This window comes from Aulostomus chinensis, chromosome 6, assembly GCF_037954235.1.
Source record: "Aulostomus chinensis isolate RoL2024-O1b breed Wild chromosome 6, RoL_Achi_v1.0, whole genome shotgun sequence".
NCBI classification, from domain to species: domain Eukaryota; kingdom Metazoa; phylum Chordata; class Actinopteri; order Syngnathiformes; family Aulostomidae; genus Aulostomus; species Aulostomus chinensis.
The window spans coordinates 16,134,633-16,154,817 of NC_141325.1; the positions used below are offsets into that span (position 1 = coordinate 16,134,633).

Consider the following 20,185-nt stretch of genomic DNA (forward strand, 5'->3'; position numbering starts at 1 on the left):
TTCCATATTTATCACAATGGTCATTCTTATGCCATTGACATGGTCTGTATCTTTAAGTAAAAAAATGTTTTTTCAGTAACTAGGATTGTATGTCATGGTTTGAGCCAGTAATTTCTAAATTACAAAAAAATGTTTCCATCTTTCAAATGATTTTTTTTTTTTTTTTTGAAATTACTTGAATGACAGAACATGGCAGTGCTTAACATGTTTTGGTCCTCAAAACTGAAAAATCTATAGTTTCCCTTCCCAAAGAACTACTTAAAATTTCTGGAGCGGCTTCATTCTCCTTCATAACTTTCAGGAATTCCGAAGCAGCGCTGAGAGCCGAGTCATTTTTCATGTTTGTTAAAATCAAATTTCCCCTCATCAGAACTGACCTGTCTGTCCCGTACTTCCTCTGCCACTGCAGCAACTTTTACTGCCTCCAACCGAATTAAATTATAGCAACTCTCACTTTCAGGTTCAGTAACACTCTTTTCCTTATTAAGATTTGTATTTTTTTATTTTTGTTTTCGAGGGTGTTGATAGTGCATCATCTCCTTGGTCTCTGGGACGTCTGCTCCACCAGGGAGGTGGGAATATTTTTGTTGAAAGCATCTTTTATTTGCTATGATGTGGAGCGGTATACTCGCTGGCCTTTTAACATTCAATTCCATGCGGTCCCCTGTGGTATGATCTCACAGAGGATAAAAAGTTAAGATCAGGCGCTGTGAGAACCAAGCATCTAAAGGCTGAACTCTCGCAAGTAAGAGGTGCAGCGTACTCCCGTTGCACTGCTCTCACTGTACATAATATCAATGAAGTGCTGCAGCGCACACACACACACACACACACACACACACCCTGAACAATCTGAAATCTATATGCAGCAAACGACAGAGCCAGGATTCACTTAGAAATGGAGCTGATTCATACAGTGACATCAACTTCCTGCCTCATGTCTATGGAGCTGTTGTAACATGAGCATGCAGAAAAGCTACGACTTTCGAAAGAATGCGTGAAAAACATTAAAATTGTGTAAAATGAGCTCTCCTCTCCTCATCCTCAAACAACAGAAACACGTCATAAAGGAAATATTTACTGGTATTTTTGAAGTATGCCTGCAGGGCAAAGCTTTACCCCTTTTCTGTCTAAATTTAGCATCAGTGAAAACTTAAGTTAATTACACACGGCTCAATTTGAGCTCAACAAGCTAACGTCAGGAGCTGTGAAGTGTCCGTAAATGTAATCCATGGCCTTTTTTTTTTTTTTCCACGCTCCAGTCAGACCTGCATTGGCTTTAGATGGGTAATTGCAGCACACCCACACTTTATGTAAGACCTTATCAGTGTGAGAAAAACACCGCTTTGCCTTGTGTGTGAACCTCAGGCGACTATTTTTAAACACCCATAGCAACCTTAATCCATCTTTAGCTGGATATGGGCCGACTCGGGCACCCGGAAGATTTGAATATTACCATAACAGGCTTCTAACAAGGCTCTGGAGTATTCAAAAGGGGTATTGGCTGACTCTAAGTTGTCTGTGTCTTAAGGAAATATCCCATCTCCGTTTTAGATAAAAAAAACTCCTGCTTCCATTATGAAATTTGAAGTGACTTAACACTGTTCATGCAACGCTATCATGACCGCAGGGATACTGCAGGGGAAAGTTGGAAAGTCATAAAGGTACTTTATCCTTGATAAGAACCCCCCCCCCCCCCCCAGCCAACGTCTCAAACCCCATTTGACCTCAAATTATTGAAGTTAGTGAAAGACCGCCAAATTTTAACCCCTGCTTGTCTCCTTTTCCTGCAGACAAAGAGAATCATTGATCTGCCTTTTTTGTGTGCCTGTCTTTCTCTCGCTCCTTGCTCTTGTGTTTTCAACCGAAGTTGCAAATTTTCATCATCAAAGCTGATACCCAACTGAGACAATATCCACAGGATGAAAAAAAAACAGTGAAAAGCGCCTCAAAGGTCAAATGTTAGCAATCAAAAGCCTCCACTGTGCATTAACACCACATTAACAGTACGCCTTCTTTTTTCTTCTCCTTCTTTTTTTTTTAACGGCTGCTATTTGTCTAGTTCTGCATTAGGTGATTGCCTGAAGCAGAATTTGCAGTATATTGTTCATCAATGTGAGAAAATATTACCCAGGAGAAAAAAGCACTTCACCTTCCAGAACTCATCACAGTTCATTTCATAGGTAATAAAGTCTGCTGGATCCACTCTGTCATGGCAATCGATCACAATAGAAATAAATGGCTTAACGCTGACCTACCCGACAGCCGTAATCACAGCACTTTATAATATTCCCCCGCTAATCTGCACCGCATGGTTTCCATCAAAATTCAGTTGGCTAAGGTAAGATGTCATAACCGATTCTGCAGCTTATTAATGGAGAATACATTCGACTGTGGCATGTTAACGCCGTTTTAGATCGATACCCGACTAAAGTAGATGCAACTTGGAAAACATCTTGCTCGTTCATGTTCTTACACGAGGCTGTAACACCCACTGAGGTGGCCATTTTAATAGTAACGATGCACTGCCGCATCTCTACCTGTGGTAAATGGTTTAGCCAGATTCCTGCTAAGAACAAATAGCTGACAGAAACAGTGGTAAGGCATTGTTTGCACTTAAAGCAGCGTGGAGATGAGATGTTCAGTATGTCTGGTGCGATATGGTATCATAAAGGGATTATGCACCCTTGCATTCAATGCAAAGAAATGCATTTCTTAACAGATTGATAGAAATGCTACTTGATTAGCCTGAGGTGAGACGGTTTGACGTCCTCTCACATGAAATATGCAAATAAAGCACAGCAGAGACAGCTGCTAGCATGCTGTCCACAGTCGCTCCAAAATTCACAGTAAATGTTACATTTTTCTCAAAGTGCTCAAGGCAAACACTGGATAAGAATAAGAACACTGAATAGGAAGGAGGGGAAGGAGCATCGTCAAGAAAAGAGGTTCCCAAAAGAAGAATTGCTCTTAAGGTTACAGGGGAAGAAGGTGTTGCCTACACCAATTTACTGCCAAGAGCCAGAAGCCAGAATTCACTGCCATTTGTTAATTTATCAGAGCAATAGTCATCATCTGAAGAAGCTGCTGAACACAAACTGAAACACGTAATGTTTTGAGCTGTATTTGGACATTCAACAAGCCAAGAGTCTTTTGAGATTCTGGTCAATATCTTGAGACAGTTTGAAACATGCGAGAATGTTATGTTCCAAATAATTGATGTCAATAGGCTTTCAGTGCAGTCACTTTCTCCAAAGTGTCTGAAGAGGAGCAAGTATAATTTTCAACTGGTTCTCTGCTGCAAAATATAGAGTATTGGTTACCTCGTGATAAACACAAATGAATACAGTTTTCTAGTCTCATTTATCTTTTGATGAGAGCAAAAAGCAGTCTCACAGGTGCCCTGAACACTATTCGTCTTGAAAAAATGATATATCCACATTCATACATACATTATATATCCACAACTCATATTTTACAGATTATTATTTTTACACCTCATAATCACGGCAAGACCAGTGGCTCACCGGTTACGTCAAAGGGTCACTTCACCCTGAGAAACAGCTCATTTCATTTCTTTTCACTCCTTTATCTCCACCTATGTCAAGTAGAGCTTTGTCACCCCCCCACGTGTCATCCAGGCAGGTGATCCTGAGACCAGAAAGTTATTATGAAATCCATGCCTGCCCGCTTCTGTAACGGGCTGTTATAAGACCATCATGAAACAATAGAGGACTGAGGCGAATGACGGCTAAGGAGTGAGTTTTATCATTCTTTGCCTGATTTGAGATAAGTGTGTGTGTGTGGGGGGGGGGGGGGGGGGGTCCCCGCTGACGCACATCTGCAACTTTGTGAACTTTGTCCTTTTCTGAAAGAGATGAAGTTAATCTTTCTGTCTTGATTCCGTACTTTTTTTTTTTTTTAATCCTCAGGCTTTTCAGATATTTCACTTGCAGGTTCACCACCTTGTCTACGCTCTGATGTAACCATTAAATCACACCATCCTGCATCAGAAGTCACAAAGTCAAACACCACCAAAGTCAAATTCCCACAGAATAAAATCTGAATAGCGCTCGGAGCTTTAACTTCACAATAAAATGAACAATTACTGCAGTCAATGCTGTTGATACTGCATGTCTTTCTTCTTTGTTAATCATTAACAAAAGCCGTCTGGGCTATAAACTGATGTTACAATGTCAGAAGCATTTGAAAGCTAAAAAAAATGGAAATGTAATGGCGTCTGCAGTAGGACAACACATTATGTATGGTTTGAATCATTTCTGTCTTCATTTTTGTTTCAATATTGTTTCAGGCAGAGAACACTTCCCTTTTTTTTTCCAGGGTATGAAAGCAGAAACTCACCGTTTCGAGAATCCAATTTAGAAATACAATGATTTTTTTTTTCCCTGTAAGAGAACAATAATTGAACTAATTCTTGGCTGAGTAATAGCAATCAATAGCTGAGAGTGAACAGGAATGGGAAACTGTTTAGATTATTTTCCATTCACGTAAAAATTAGCCAGCATATCCATGCCACCGTTATTTGTCATTTGGTTTTAAAGCAGCGCATTTTAAATACTCTCAGTTGACCTCTTGGATCCTCACAACACCTCCGATTCTGCACCAGTAATACGTTATGTGCATAATTTCTGTCTTGCCAAGCAGATGTCAACGTCTTTAAATATCTTCATTTGTATTCATGTAAGTATTTCCAAAGGAATAGAAGTCAGCCCTCCACCTCAGGGCGAGGGAATGAGTCAATGTTTTCTGCCGCAGCTACAGTGGGAGTCGAGACGAAACATCAAGATCGTCTCACAAGCAGTTCACGCCATTAGGAACACAGTGGTGTCAGTGTTGTCAGAAACTGTCAGTCAGTGATTTGCACAGTCCCCAAATGTCTGCCAAGGGAATGACTTTAAAAAAAAAAAAGTTGAAAAAGAAGCCCCAATCGCAAAATGGTACATTTCACTTTCAAAAACAAATTGCAGTATTATGCTAAGAGAATATTCTAAAATGCATATTTATGAGAAATTAGTGACTACAAGCCAAGAGCTCTACATTTCATCATCTAAATATGGGAAGCTGATGCTGTTTTGCTTGCTGCTTTTTATTTGGAAGTTCAGCATTGGTCCCGTTAAGTTATACTTTTATCAGATATTAAAACCCTGAAAATCAATCCCCCCCCCCCCGCCCCGAATCGATCCAACTAAAAATAAGGAATGTGCCCCTCAGCAGACACTGATTTGATTCTTTTCTGCTTCAATCCAAAATGGCAATGTAAAGGAAAGGAGTACAAACATGGACTTTTAAAAACTGTTTACCATCAGACCTTTAAGTTTCTGGTGGAGATAGAGATTGTTCATATACTGTATATAAAAAAAACTCTGGAATCTCCCTTTCATTAACACATATCGAGCAAAGCCATAGCAAACGATAATTACAAAAATGAGTCTTCCCACAGCTACACCACAAAGTAACTGAGCGAAGGTAAACACAGTTACTACAGATCTTTCTCTAAGCCCTGGGTATCTTTTGTATGATTATTCTGAGCACTTCCTGTTTCCAATTCCTCATCTTCCTGCCTCTGGAGGGCTGACAGCCCAATTCCTGTTTGATCTGGAGCTGAGGAAAGCCCCCTCACTCTGCCACAAGCATGAGCAAATGGAGAGATAACTTTGTTGTAGGTTGATTTTGATTATACTGCAGACAGTTACTCAGTGGTTTTAAAATGCTCCTTGAGAGACGAGCCCCCCGCTGGGGCTGTGAGACAGGTTTGACTTGCTTGACATGCTTTCATGTTTTGTTTTGTTTTTTGTTTTTTTTTTGTCTTTTGTCTCTCATGCTTAAACCAAACACACAGAAAGTGAGGGGTAAAAAAAGATTTGGAGCGAGTGTTTGGGTGGATATTGTCATTTTTGTCTACGGATCGATGGATTTTCCACTTATTCCGCCTACACCTTTAAAATTCCTGTTCAAGATAAATGCCCATTTATTACGGCTGGAAAGTAAGAGCAGGGTGTGTTGTAGATTCATGATTCCTATGAGAGCATTCGATAGACGTTTCCAAAAGAAGGTGACAAAATCTACACGTAAAAGAGAATTATAAAATGACAGAGCACTGACAGATTTCAACACATTTCTAAAAGTAGAATTCACACGTCTTGCTTGAAAATAGCACTTATGTGACGCCACTCATGGACCCCTGACCGAATAAAGTATTAAATGTATATTTTCAGCATTTGAGTCGTCAAACGTGGGCGCACAAATAGCAATCACAGCCTGTGGAAGCTCTAATCTCTGCCCTTCCTGAACACGCTCGCTGAGCCTAATTTCACAAAATGCAACGAAAATCCTTTATTTTCCAGAATCTCTGGCGAATACGTCTCCCCGTTTTCCAAATCAAACTTGCCGCAGCCCTCGTTGTCAGCCTTTCAATCTGTTCGTGAACAAAGCAACATTGCAAAGCACTTTGAGTGCTGGTTAAGAACAGGGATGTGTTCTAAATGCAATCATTTACCTTGTATCACTGCACTGAAAATGAAACACTTACAGCACAAAAACTTCCCTCATCGAGAATAACGTATTCTACTTGAAGTTGTTCCCATTTAGCACATAAAAGTACACTAATTACATTTCACACTTCCACAATTACAACTATGATACATTTCGTATAAAAATCCATTATCTACATAGTTAAAATGCACTGATTCATTAGTATGGATGCATTAGCATATTTAATATAATCCTGCAACACTAATCTCACCCAAATGAAAACATAGGCTATGCAGGGATGACCAGGACCTTTTTGAAAAATGACATTATAAGCTCCCAGAAAACAATTAATATGCTAAACTGATTCTTATGTGCACGATGCACCTTTCATCATATTTCCAATCCACCTTCAGATCCACCAATAATACGGTTTGGAGGTCTGCCTGTTGCACGGGATATTTTTGAGGTTGGTCTCAGAAGGTCGGGAGGCAACAGGACAGGCAATGGAGTATTTTTGTGGGTCAACCAAGACGTTACCATCGTCACAGATTTCCTCAACAAAAAGCCGGTGGAATTTCTACAACGGCTTTTCTAAAGTGCTATGTGGCAAACAAATAATAAAAGGATGCACATTTTATTTTGCTTATCTTCACAAATGAACAACACTTATATGATTTTTTTTCAGGTGTGAATCTAAGTTAAAAGTACAAAACCAGCGAACAAACCACACTGCAGATCCATGACGTCTGGTTTCTTTGTCGAGTGTGATGACTTTTCATGTCCACGACTGTGGGGATTCCTCCCCCATAAACTCCCTGCCTTCCTGCTCCTTCTGCTGCATGAGGAGTGGGCGTGGCTCCGGTAGCTGCACACCTGAGAGGAATCACTTCATCACCTACCTACAAAACTGGCTCGTGGAGGCTTCAGCCTTGCCAGTGGATTCCACGTCTTCTGTGGTTTGTTGGCCCTGTAAGGCGCTTCTTACAAATCACGCTACACAAGCTTGATCTTGGATACTTTCTTGGAGTATTCTGGCCTAGGCCATTAAAGTATTTATGTTGCTGTTGCCCACTTGTTCATCAGCTCTCTGCTTTTCTTCTCTCTTCGCAGTGCCTCCACGAGCCCACACCACGCCGGCCCTCCTCACAACCGTTCACCTTACAGTTTCCACCTTGTTCAATAAATCCTTTTCTATTGCACCTTCAACCCGCCTCCGATTTAAGCTTTTTGGTCCTCCACTACAACCCCCAGTTTCATACCATCACAGTAATCCACTGGCCCAACGAAATGGATCCAGCGAAATCGGACTGGATGTCAGAGGCCATCTCCAACCAAGGAGCCCTTTCGGGACAGCACGAAGGCATGCTACATAGCGTAGCCGGCTCCCTGGATGAACTCTCTCGTCAGGTGGTTCAACGCCACACTCGGCTCAGTGAACTTTCACTACAGCTCCCTTCAGCTTCCCCTGTGAGTACTCCTGCTGCCTCAGATCCTGCTTCTTTCTCTCATACCCCCCAACCGTGTAGAGAACCTTTTGTGTCTCCACCAGAGCCTTACACTGGGGATTTCGGGTCCTGTGGGCGATTCCTCTTTAACTGCGAGTTAGTTTTTAGGCTACAGCCCTCCAGTTATTCGTCTGATGAGGCAAAAATAGTGTATATGGTCAATCTGCTCAGGGGTAATGCAGCTAAATGGGCCACTGCTCTTTGGGGGGGGGGGGGGCTCACCTGTGTTGAGTTCTTTTTCTCAATTTAAGTCCCATTTTCGCAAGGTGTTTGACCACCCCGTTCAGGGGCAGGAGGCTGCGAAACATTTGTAGTCCTTCAATCAGGGTTCACAAACGGTAGCCTCATATTCAGTACAGTTCCTGATTCTAGCCTATGAGTGTGGGTGGGATAACCAGGCTCTCAAGGCCATCTTTCTGAAGGGACTGTCTGAGAGTCTGAAAGATGAATTGGCAACTCAGGATGAACCTACTTCTCTCGAGGATCTAATATCACTAAGCATTAGGCTAGATAATAGGTTAGGAGAGAGGGCCAGAGAGAGAGCAGCGAGTCATGGCAGGAGGGCTCCCTCTGCTGGCCGGTTTCACTCCCCCGAGAGGCTTCATTCTGCCCCATCCTCTCCCTTTCCTCGGATGCCCTCTGCTGTCTCGGAGGAACCCATGCAGCTCGGAAAGACTCAGCTGAGTTCCAAGGAGAGACCGCGACGCAACGATAAGAGAGGAGACAACCCCTGTCCAACATGTGCTCATTCGCCAAAAGAGCGGACTCATCACTAGAGGAGAGTTTAGTGGTGATCAGACCTCTTCTTCCGGTAACTCTCCATCAACAATCTCATTCCCATCCACCCTTTTATGGACCCAAGACACTGCTCAGGCTCAGGTTGTTTTGGACTCTGGGGAAAATGATAATTTTGTTCACGGTTTCATCAAGGAACACAATATCCCCCTAGAGCCATTGCCACACCCCAAGAGAGTTAATGCTCTTGATGGACGTCTCATTTCCCTGGTCACACACCAAACCATACCCCTTACACTTATCCTTTCTGGTAATCACCGTGAACAAATTCATTTTTTTTTTGTAATTCCCTCACCTCATTCCCCTCTGGTCCTTGGTCTCCCCTGCCTAAGACAGCACAATCCCCACATAAACTGGTCTAATTCCACCATTATAAACTGGAGCACGAGTTGTCATTCTATGTCTTCAGTCAGCCATTCCCAGCTCCAGGCCCTCTAGCATCATCCCAACTTCTCCTGACTTATCCAATGTCCCTCAAACCTATCATGACCTTGCTCCTGTGTTCAGTAAAGACTTGGCACGCTCCCTACCCCCCCACCGACCCTATGATTGTGCCATCAATCTCCTCGCGGGTGCTCCTCTTCCCTCCAGTCGTCTGTACAACCTGTCACGTCCTGAGAAGGAGGGGATGGAGACTTATTTAAAGGAGTCCCTCGCCGCTGGCCTGATCCGTCCCTCGTCATCCCCTGTTGGTGCGGGATTCTTTTTTGTTAAGAAGGACAACTCTCTCAGGCCATGCATTGATTTCCGTGGTCTCAACGAGATCACCATCAAGGACAAGTCCCCACTTCCATGAATTGATCCCTCGTTTGAACCACTCTGCCATGCACAGGTTTTCACTAAGTTGGACCTCCGCGACGCATACCACCTCATCAGAATTCGGGAGGGAGACGAGTGGAAGACGGCCTTCAACACACCCCTGGGGCACTTTGAGTACTTAGTAATGCCATTTGGGCTCACTAATGCCCCAGCTGTCTTCCAGAGCCTCATGAATAATATCCTGAGAGACATGCTGCACAGGTTTGTCTGTTTACCTGGATGACATTCTCATTTTTTCCCGCACCCGCAAGGAACATGAACAACATGTTCGCCTGGTCCTTCAGCGCCTTATGGAGAATCGCCTTTTCGTTAAGCCAGAGAAGTGCGACTTCCATTCCCCCTCGGTAAGCTTCCTTGGCTACATCATTGAGGCTGGCCAACTTCGCCCTGACCCTGGGAAGATTCAGGCCGTGGCTGAGTGGCCCACCCCCACATCCTGAAAGGAGCTTCAACGCTTCCTGGGCTTTGCCAATTTCTATCGGTGGTTCATCAGGGACTACAGCAAAGTGGCCTCCCCTCTCAATAGTCTCACCTCCATCAACACACCCTTTGTCTGGACCAAGGAGGCAGACGACGCCTTCGGCAAACTGAAGGAGCTGTTCACCAAGGCGCCTGTCCTCCTACACCCTAACCCCTCCTTGCAGTTCGTGGTGGAGGTGGATGCTTCTGAGACAGGAGTGGGAGCCGTCCTGTCCCAACGCAGCCCCCAGACCCAAAAGCTGCATCTCTGCGCCTTCTTTTCCCACCGTCTTTCTCAAGCTGAGAAGAACTACGACGTGGGCAACTGGGAGCTGCTGGCCGCGGTGTGGGCTCTTCAAGAGTGGAGGCACTGGCTCGAAGGATCTGAAGTCCCCTTCCTCATTTGGACTGACCATAAGAACCTTTCTTATCTCCGTTCAGCGAGACGATTACCACCCCGCCAGGCTAGGTGGGCTCTCTTTCTCAGCCGGTTCAATTTCACCCTTTCTCACCGTCCCGGATCCAAGAACACAAAACCAGATGCCCTCTCCAGGGTATTTTCTTCCCCCTCGGAGTGCACAGAGCCAGCACCTATTGTCCCCCCCTCTTGTATCCTTGGAGCGGCAAGATGGGAGGTTGAGAGAGCGGTTAAAGAGGCCCAAAAGGAGCAGCCTGATCCAGGTTCGGGGCCTCCTAACCGGCTTTATGTGCCTGAGTCCACCCGCTCTCAGGTTCTACAGTGGGGTCACTCATCGAAGCTCACGTGTCACCCTGGAGCGAATAGGACTCTCCATTTCCTCCAGCAGAACTTTTGGTGGCCCAACATGGCCCGGGACACTCGTGAGTTTGTGGCTGCCTGCTCAGTTTGTGCCAGAGGGAAGGCTTCCCACAAGTCCCCTGCTGGTTTGCTGCGCCCCTTGCCCATCCCTAACCGCCCTTGGTCTCATATCGCTGCAGACTTCATCACTGGTCTCCCCCCCTCGCAAGGTAACTCAGTCATACTAACAGTTGTTGCCCGATTCTCTAAGATGGTCCATTATGTTCCCCTGACTAAGCTACCCTCTGCTCTGGAAACGGCTAACCTACTGGTGTCGCACGTTTTTAAACTTCATGGCATTCCCAGTGACATCGTTTCAGATCGTGGTCCCCAGTTCTCATCACGAGTCTGGAAGGAGTTCTGCAAAGCAGTGGGCACTGCAGCCAGCCTGTCATCTGGCTTCCATCCCCAGACCAACGGCCAAACGGAGCGAGCAAACCAGGACTTGGAGAGTGCTCTCCACTGTGTGGCGGCTCATCATCCTGCTTCCTGGAGTGAACACCTACCTTGGATTGAGTATGCCCACAACTCCCTTTCATGTTTGGCCACAGGTATGTCCCCATTTATGGCCTGTTACGGCTATCAGCCCCTCCTTTTCCCAGATCAGGAGGCTGATATAGCTGTGCCATCAGTTAAGGAACACCTTCAGCGCATCAAGGAGGTCTGGAGGAATGTTAGGGCGGCCCTCACACGATCTGCTGAATGAAACAAGCGTCTGGCAGACAAACATCACTCTACAGCTCCAAATTACAAGCCAGGACAGATGGTGTGGCTCGTCCCATGACCTTCCCCTGCAGGTGGAGTCGAATAAGCTGGCCCCTCGGTACGTCGGTCCTTTCCCTGTGGAGAAGATCATCAATCCCACAGCAGTAAGGCTGAGGTTGCCAGCTTCTCTCAGGATCCACCCCACCTTCCATGTGTCTCTCCTGAAGCCAGTTGCCACCAGTGAGCTCAGCCCTCCGGCCGAGCCCCCTTTACCCCCCCTTCTAATCGATGACCACCCAGCCTTCTCCGTCTCCAGAATTCTGGATGTCAGGCATAGAGGGTGGGGATTCCAATACCTGGTCGACTGGGAGGGTTATGGTCCAGAGGAACGCTCCTGGGTTTCCTGTAAGCTCATCCTGGACGAGTCCCTCCTCAGTGACTTCTACAGGTTACACCCTACCAAGCCTGGGCAGATGTCGGGAGACGTCCGTCGAGGGGGGGTACTGTGGGGATTCCTCCCCATAAACTCCCTGCCTTCCTGCTCCTTCTGCTGCATGAGGAGTGGGCGTGGCTCCTGTAGCTGCACACCTGAGAGGAATCACTTCATCACCTACCTACAAAACCAGCTCGTGGAGGCTTCACCCTTGCCAGTGGATTCCACGTCTTCTGTGGTTTGTTGGCCCTCTAAGGAGCTTCTTACAAATTACGCTAAGCAAGCTTGATCTCCTTCTTGGAGTATTCTGGCCTTGGCCATTAAAGTATTTATGTTGCTGTTGCCCACTTGTTCATCGGCTCTCTGCTTTTCTTCTCTCTTCGCAGTGCCTCCACAAGCCCACACCACGCCGGCCCTCCTCACAACCGTTCACCTTACAGTTTCCACCTTGTTCAATAAATCCTTTTCTATTGCACCTTCAACCCGCCTCCGATTTAAGCTTTTGGGTCCTCCACTACAACCCCCGGTTTCATACCATCACACACGACGGCTTCATTTAGCCACTCGTTAGCAACCGAATCTGGTATTTGCTGGTGGGTTTTACTCAAAGAACAAAACATTAAAATATCTGGCATCATATTTTGAACCTCACTAAAAAAAAATAAATGAACAACAGGCTAAAGTGAACGGGGACATTCATAACATTTTTCTGAAACTTATGTCAAGGCTTTGGGATACACTCATTATATCAGATGAGACGCAAAGGGGGATTTAATGGTTTTATTGTGTATTTAGGTTTGAAACTGGGTCACCATTCACTTTGATTGTCTGGGCAATTAAGTCTAGTCAATTTTGTTTGTGTAGTGCCAAATTACAGCAAATGTTCTTTCACGACAATGTACGAGTAGAACCAGAGCAAGAGTTTTCACAGCAACACCTTTTCCTGTGAAACTCCAGCAGAGTTCTGTGGACTAAAAAAAAAAAAAAAAAAAAAAACGTCATCCGACCTTCCATCAGCATGAGAGTGAGTAGATAATGATTTTCAGGCATTTAACTGAAAACCCATTCTGAATTCCCATTGATGGTAAGATGAGTGGAACAGAGTGATCAAAAATGCTAACTTATTTTAGGGAATTCAGGACTCAAGCCTCATTCTATAGAGAGGGCCGGTGAACAGGCCTGGAAAATATTGCAGCCATCAGAAAAGTATAAGCAACAGCCAAAGGGTGAATTGTTGTCATAAGAACAGGTGACAAAGACTGAAGGAGAACAGTATCTTTATATTTTGGTAAATCTGATCTTGTCCTTATTTTTACACAGAAAAAAAAACGGCTTCATTTGTCCTGTGATGAAATAACTTGTGGGAGAGATTTATCATTTGTTTCTGCCTTATCCTTTTATTTCGTCCACGTGTGTGTTTACATGCTTCTTACTTTAGAACCTGTTACAAATGCTTAGGGCTCAGCAGTGGGACTATTTTGAAGCTGCTTCCAATAGGGCTGTTGTCAGGCAGTGTGGAAATGGGCTACCCACTTAATTCCACCTGCAGTGATATTGACAATGAGAGCGTGTGTGTGTGTGTGTGTGTGTGTGTGTGTGTGTGTGTGTGTGTGTGTTTTTGTGGTGTGTTGGAGGAGGTTTAAACTATATTGAGCTCATGTAATATGACCAACTGTTTTGTTTCTTTTTTTTTCTCATCCTGCTTGTGTAGGAGGAGAAATTGAGAATATGAAGTCCAATTGCATTTATGGTTGTATTACTGTCCACCCCCCCCCCCCCCCCCCACACACACACACCTTTTTTTTTATACACTCACAAGCTTATTGAGCATCAGAAAATAGCAGGCTGCTCCAATTATAGCTTTGACAAACATCTTGCCTGCAAAAATATGGCAGCATTGGTCCATTCCCTGTGGTATCTAAACCAGTAATTGAAAATCAAGTCACTGGCTATGCGTGTCAATCGTGCTTGAGCCACATGTCCCTATACATGATGCACTCACACACACACACACACTCACACACATATTCTCTAATGTGCAATTTCTTTTTGTGACAAAGCCCCATCTCCCTGATGACTGAGCTGATGTATGTGACAGTTGAGACTTCCAGCCAATTCTTGTCCATCTCTCAAGAGATGATAACACTGATGAGACAGAGATACCGCCGCTCGAGCAGTGCATTTCTCATCAACAAGTCATTTATGGAACCTAACTGCTGTCAGAATCTGATTGACAAGCACTTGAAATTATTCAATGCATATTAGAGTTGAGATCGGATCGACCTTTGCAGCATCTACAATGAATGAGCTGTGATACAATCATAGATTCTACTAACCCAAAAAGATCAGTGAGAAAGTGTGGTGTCACGATACGCGCCCACTTGCAAGTCCAACTCTGCTCTCAAGTCTGTCACACATGTCAATTGTCTTTCAGGTGGTGGCACGGGAATGGAGAGGAATATTCAGCGAATCTCATTGAGTTAATTTCTCTAAATCACAAGAAAAGGTATCGTTGATTCAAAGTGTACTAATCTTAAATGTAAATGTATGATTGCCAGCCTCAATATTAACTTTTCCAAGTGACTGACCAAATTTGGACACATTCTCAGGTTCCTGATATTCATAGCTGTTGTTTTGTTCGCATTTTAATGAAGATTTGTTGCCAGAAGTTATGACAAGGGACACAGGTGTGCTGCTGTTGCTCGCCATGGTTGTGTTACAGCTGTATTTCAGTGGCCACGCAACCACAGAGAGACGTGTAAGGATGCGCATGACAGGAGTGACATTCATAACATCCCCGAGTTACTTGATGTCACAATGTGTCAAATAAAGATTGTTTATGATTCCCAAAGCCAGAGTCCAAGTAAAGTTTCAAATCTTCTGAGGACAAACCTCGATGTGCAAATAAGTGACGGTTCAAAAACGTCTATTTTGCCTTGCAAATACTCAGAAGTCTTGAGCTTCTGAAGATGTTTTTTGGTGAAAGAGCCAGCCACTTATATTTAGTTTGCCACATGGTGCGATGTGACCATGAAAATATAAACAGACATTTTGATTTGAGCTAAAATCAAGCCATAACTCTTCCAGTTCAGCCCTACTGTGAGCTTGTTTGTTTTCAGCTCAGATCTGGGGCTGGACTTACAAAGATGTGGTTTAAACCAGATGAGAATCTTGAGAGTTTAGAAACTGATGTTTTTGGACATTTATTACTGATCAGTTGCTATTAGTTTCAAGCCAAATATCCATGACTGGCCCTTTCTGCATTCTGAAGTCACAAAGAAGTGATGCAACAGAGAAGAAAAAAACATGTTCTTCAGCTCAAGACACTCATTTGAGAGCACTTTAAAGGCAAGTCCAAGTCCCACACTCAACTCCCCATCTCTGTTTTGCAGCACAGTTTTCCCCATGCATTGTGTTATTCAAAGTGCTGGAAATATGACGAACAAAAAAAGATCCAAAATTGGGAGTAAAAGAGGTAAAGCAAGAGTTGAAGGTATAAATCTTGATAGAAAATCAAGTTTGCGAGCTACTTATCAACAAACTCGTCATGCTGTTTTAATCAGTTTGTGATATCTGGCGGGAAAAACTGTAAATCTTAGTGATATCCTGTCACACCACTGATGACAACAATAATCAACCTCCCCAGTGACATCACCTTCACAGCCTTTTTTCACAAGCTGTAAGGCAACCCTCACACAGATCACTAATGCTCTACAGCGGCTGAAAAAGGCTCTGTCACTTCTGTTAACTCTGCATTAGCCCGGGCTCTCCTACTGCTACTCTCCTCACTAAGCATCCTTCTGCTTCTCCAGTCAAACTGACACTACAACTTGAGCCTTAGAACCCAAAAGTGATTGCCATGTGTGTGTGTGTGTGTGTGTGTGTGTGTGTGTGTGTGTGTGTGTGTGTTGGGGGGAGGGGGACAGGGTGACTGCACTATAAGTGTTTACAAGTGGATCATTAGACAAAGTCAAACTGAAGTGTTGTCTATTTATCACACCCTAAGCTGATGATAAATTTAAGTGGGCGGGTGACAAGAATACTGAGATTCCTCAAACTCAACAGCTTCTTCAGGGAGCCGACAAAAAGACCGAAATAGAATCTTTTTTGGTTTTGTCTGCTGCTGCAAAATATATTTCTGTTATGCCAGGTCTCTTTGCACTTCATGTTTGATAACGAGTTGCTGAGTGATGCAACGTTATAATCATGGGGGATGACATCACACAAAGATCATTTTTGATACGTTGACACTTCTCGTGGATCGCAGTTTCACTTTGTTGTGTCAGAACAAAAAAGGTAAAATAATCTGGAAACAAAGGCAGGTTTACCCATTCTTGCATTTTCAGGATATTTCAGGTTGTGTTTGTTTGTTTAAAAGGAATCCGGTCATTAAGGATCTTGCAGGAGTGGAAAGCAATTCGTGTTTGTCTTTTTGCAGTCAGTTTTGATTAAGATTCACAGTTAATTTTGGATCTCTCTGCATCACAAACAAGATACAGCTCGTTTGTAATTCACAGTTACAGCCTCAATGGAAATGTTCTTTCTTAAATCAACACATGGTGTAAAACTGCTTTAGGCCAGAAATATGCTTTGATTTTCCCCGAAAAGTGTTATGTAAATCAAAAGGAAAGCTACCTTACACCATGTTAGAACACAGAGAGGCACCGTGACCTCATTGAAAATGTGAGAACAAGTTATTGTCATCACACACACACACACACACACAAACACACACACACTTGGGACTTGAATACCCAGTGGCCTCTTCATGATGAGATGCACATGTCGCAGATTCACGTCACTGAATATTCTAGTGATGGTGTATCAGCATTGTTTCCTATAGTGGATGTCACTCTTTTTTTTTTTTTTTTTTTTTTTTTTTGCTATTTGCTGCCACTGCAGTGCTGCTGCTCAGAAGTGAGAGAATTATTGGATGGTTTTTTATTATTATTATTATTATTATTATTTGGGGGGTTTTCTATTTTGGATTGTTTAATATTGAACATGGAGGTAATATCAAACATCCATCAGACAATCTGGAAAGCCACACTTGGGGAGATTATCATATTATGTCTCCAGTCACTATTCTGCCTCTAATAGATCATTATTTCTTTCATCAAAAAGCAGAAGGATGCACTCAACGAGACACACGGTATATGACCAACCCTTTATGCTGTAAAGGTTCAATCTATATTCTAAATCAATTAAAGGAAACTGAATCAAGTGCTCGGATCTTCGAGCAACCTTGATAAGAAGGTGGATAGTGGATATCAAGATCAAAGGAGGCTGGATTGTGAAACCACGAGTAAAACCCGCTGTTTGAGGCAGAAAAATCCCTACTTTCACGTGTCCATATGCGGGTTCTCAGAGCGCTGTCCAAGGTCCTGACCGCGCTTCTGTTTGAACGGAGCTGACCAAAGCCACATAATCTACACGGGTATCGACAGACTTAAACATCTGCTTTGATGCTCTGGAGCTCCCTCAGATCTGGAGGAACAGGTAACATCTCACCTTCAACTTCGTCTTCCGGCAGATTCACCGGGGCGCTGTATGAGAGGATGTCAGGGATGGTGCAGATCCCCCGGTACATCAACGTGGAGGTGACTGGGTGCATCGGCATGACTGCGACCTTTGACTGCCACCTGCGCCCTCGTCATACAGAAATGTCTACAGAGATGATCCCAACTTCCCCCGATAATCACGGGAGGGAGCGGAGTCCATGGATGAGTGGGGGAGAGGGGTGAGGTGGGATTCCGCAGCGTGTTCACCAAAATCTTGATTTTTTTTCTTTCTTGTTTCTGTCAATTAATTTATACCAGAAAAAAAATGAAGGGGGTGTCTTACCTCATTGCTGTTTTAATATTTGCTTAAAAACAGATTCCCAGATTCAGATATAAAACTACCTCAGAGCGACAGAATACGCACATACGTTTCCATCGTAGCCCGACAAGCTCTGGGGAAAATTTCTCCGTTTTTAACCGAGCAAACGAGATGTGAATCATATGAATCCACAGAATGGTTGTATTTTTAGTCCCGAGTGCGAGAAACATCCACTTGTTGGATATGTACGTGCGCTCACTTGACGCACTCCTCAAGATCCTGCCAGCTTCGTCTTTAATCCAAAGAAACGACTGTGGATGACAAAACAGACTCAAAATTCAATTCTTGAGAGCGTAAAAAAAGACAACAGGTCCGCTCGCTTTCTCGTTCTTAACCGGTGGGCGAAGAGAGCCTATTGCGATCCAGTTGTTCCATCTTCAGTCTTTTATCTTTTTCTGAGGAATGTGTGCCTTCTCTCGCTCGTCTCACCCCCGTCACTCCGTCTCTCCCATACATACATCTGCACAAGTACGGCTGAAGGCAAATCCCCCATGGATAAACCCACCCACCCACTCCTCCCCCTCTTTGCTCATTTACAGTGACTGTGTGCATTGAGGTTAGTCACCAACGTTACACTTGTAAAGTGTTATTGGTGACCATGTAGTACACCAGGCATTATATGTACTTTATGATTGAACCGCCAGGGAGATTGAGGCCCCATCTATGTAAAAAAACAACAACAACAACAACAAAAACCCAATACTTTGAGCTTGAATATTAATAAGATTTGACAGGCAGGTAATATGTATTCTACAGTTGCTGCTGAGGACTCCAACAGTCACATTTATAGAGTAATGCATAAACAAAGAGAAATGATAAAACCAAATCCCCCTGGTTTTTCTTTGTCATCATGCTGCTTCTGTGTGTGACCCTTGGAGTTGAACTGCTGCACTTTTCATTTGATATGCTTGGCTAAGCAGTCTGCAGAAACACGATGCAGAGGAATAGAGCCATCTGATTTTTTTTTTTTTTTTAATCACCATGAGCTTGGAAAGTCCCCGAAATGTGGCTCTGCTTTAGTTTGAGTTGTTTTCAATCACGACCAGTCACAGTGCCGGCCAGCCGCAGCTTTTGTTTTTTGGGTTTATTGCTCCTTGTGTAATTTTGATTTGTGGAGGTCACATTAATCAGCGTTGTGTTCAAACCATAAGCAAATGCCCGCCACGTGTTATTCATTCAAGTTTGGCAGCGGGGTCATTTGTAATTATTTGGCCTTCACGAAAGTATTGAGTTCTGCAAAAAAAAAAAAAAAAAAACAAGTGAACTACGAGAGTTGTTCTGCATCCACTGTTAAGGGGAGACTGAGGACAGTTTTAACAGCAACTTAATTGATACAGTGTCCGTTTAACCAATAGGAGAAGATCTGGGGTGATGTCATCTATAGTATACACTCCCACTTCCTTCTTGTGTTTACAGGAAAAGTGGCATGTCTCTGTCTCTGCGGTTGTTTTATCTCCCTTGAAAATTTGCTCAAAGGTTTTCAGAGGTGTAAGGGCCTACTTGGGTCATGCCTCACTCGCAAGTCACCCGCTGTTGGTGACCAGTCCATCAGTATTCAGGGTCCCACGCTGGATCAGCCTGACTGCAACAAATTGTTTTGACATTAAAGCCACCAGCTCAGGTGTGTGTGCGTGTTTGTTTGTTTGTTTTTGGAGAGTTCAGGTCATATGCAACAGTCGGTGTTTTAGTCTCAACTCCGGGTGTCCATACATGCAACCATCAGTCCTACAGTAGGTGCATTATCTCAACTGAGGGTGACACAATCAGCTTTCCCACCATTTTCTAACTTAACAGGATGCCGATGCTTACAGTCTTTCACCAGACTGTGTCATAAGTACTTATCACTCACATTTGCATCAGGCATGTTGTGTCACTTGCTTTGCCTACCATGAACAGAATTTTCATGTTGCTCTACTAGCACATCCGTCTTCTGTCTGCCCTCATTGGGGCACGGCTCCAAAGAGGCCCTGAGATCGACCAATTGCAGGTATAAGCGCCTTTTTTATTTTGGTAAAATAAAAGTAGTGAAATCCTTTACTTCCACATTTGCTCGTGTACTCCGTTACAACATTGCACATGAAACATTTACAGCATTGGCTGGCATTTGCTAATGTTCAACAGAGCATTGGTCAGTCTGACAGCGCCAGCGGTGTTCAGCAACTGCCGGCTAGACACTAAAGGGCACCAGCAACTTTGTTTCTTTGGGTGACATGTCGCTTCATTTATCCCCGCAAAAACAGTCCACCTACAGCCTTCTCAACAGGTGCTAACTTTAAAGGT

General features: G+C 43.9%; 1 protein-coding gene and 1 pseudogene across 3 annotated transcripts in view; one reads left to right on the forward strand and one right to left on the reverse strand.

Moving 5' to 3' along the window:
- Positions 1–18,360, reverse strand: part of cabp7a (calcium binding protein 7a) — a 37,429-nt gene extending 19,069 nt beyond the window's left edge. For all 3 annotated transcript variants that reach the window (XM_086206801.1, XM_086206802.1, XM_086206800.1), the window contains exon 1: positions 17,537–18,360. In XM_086206801.1, the coding sequence (XP_086062927.1) occupies positions 17,537–17,645 (109 nt within the window). In that variant the 5' untranslated portion in view covers positions 17,646–18,360. The remainder of the gene's footprint in view (positions 1–17,536) is intronic.
- LOC147260289 (uncharacterized) lies at positions 11,510–12,314 on the forward strand (annotated as a pseudogene).
- Positions 18,361–20,185: the final 1,825 nt, after the last annotated feature.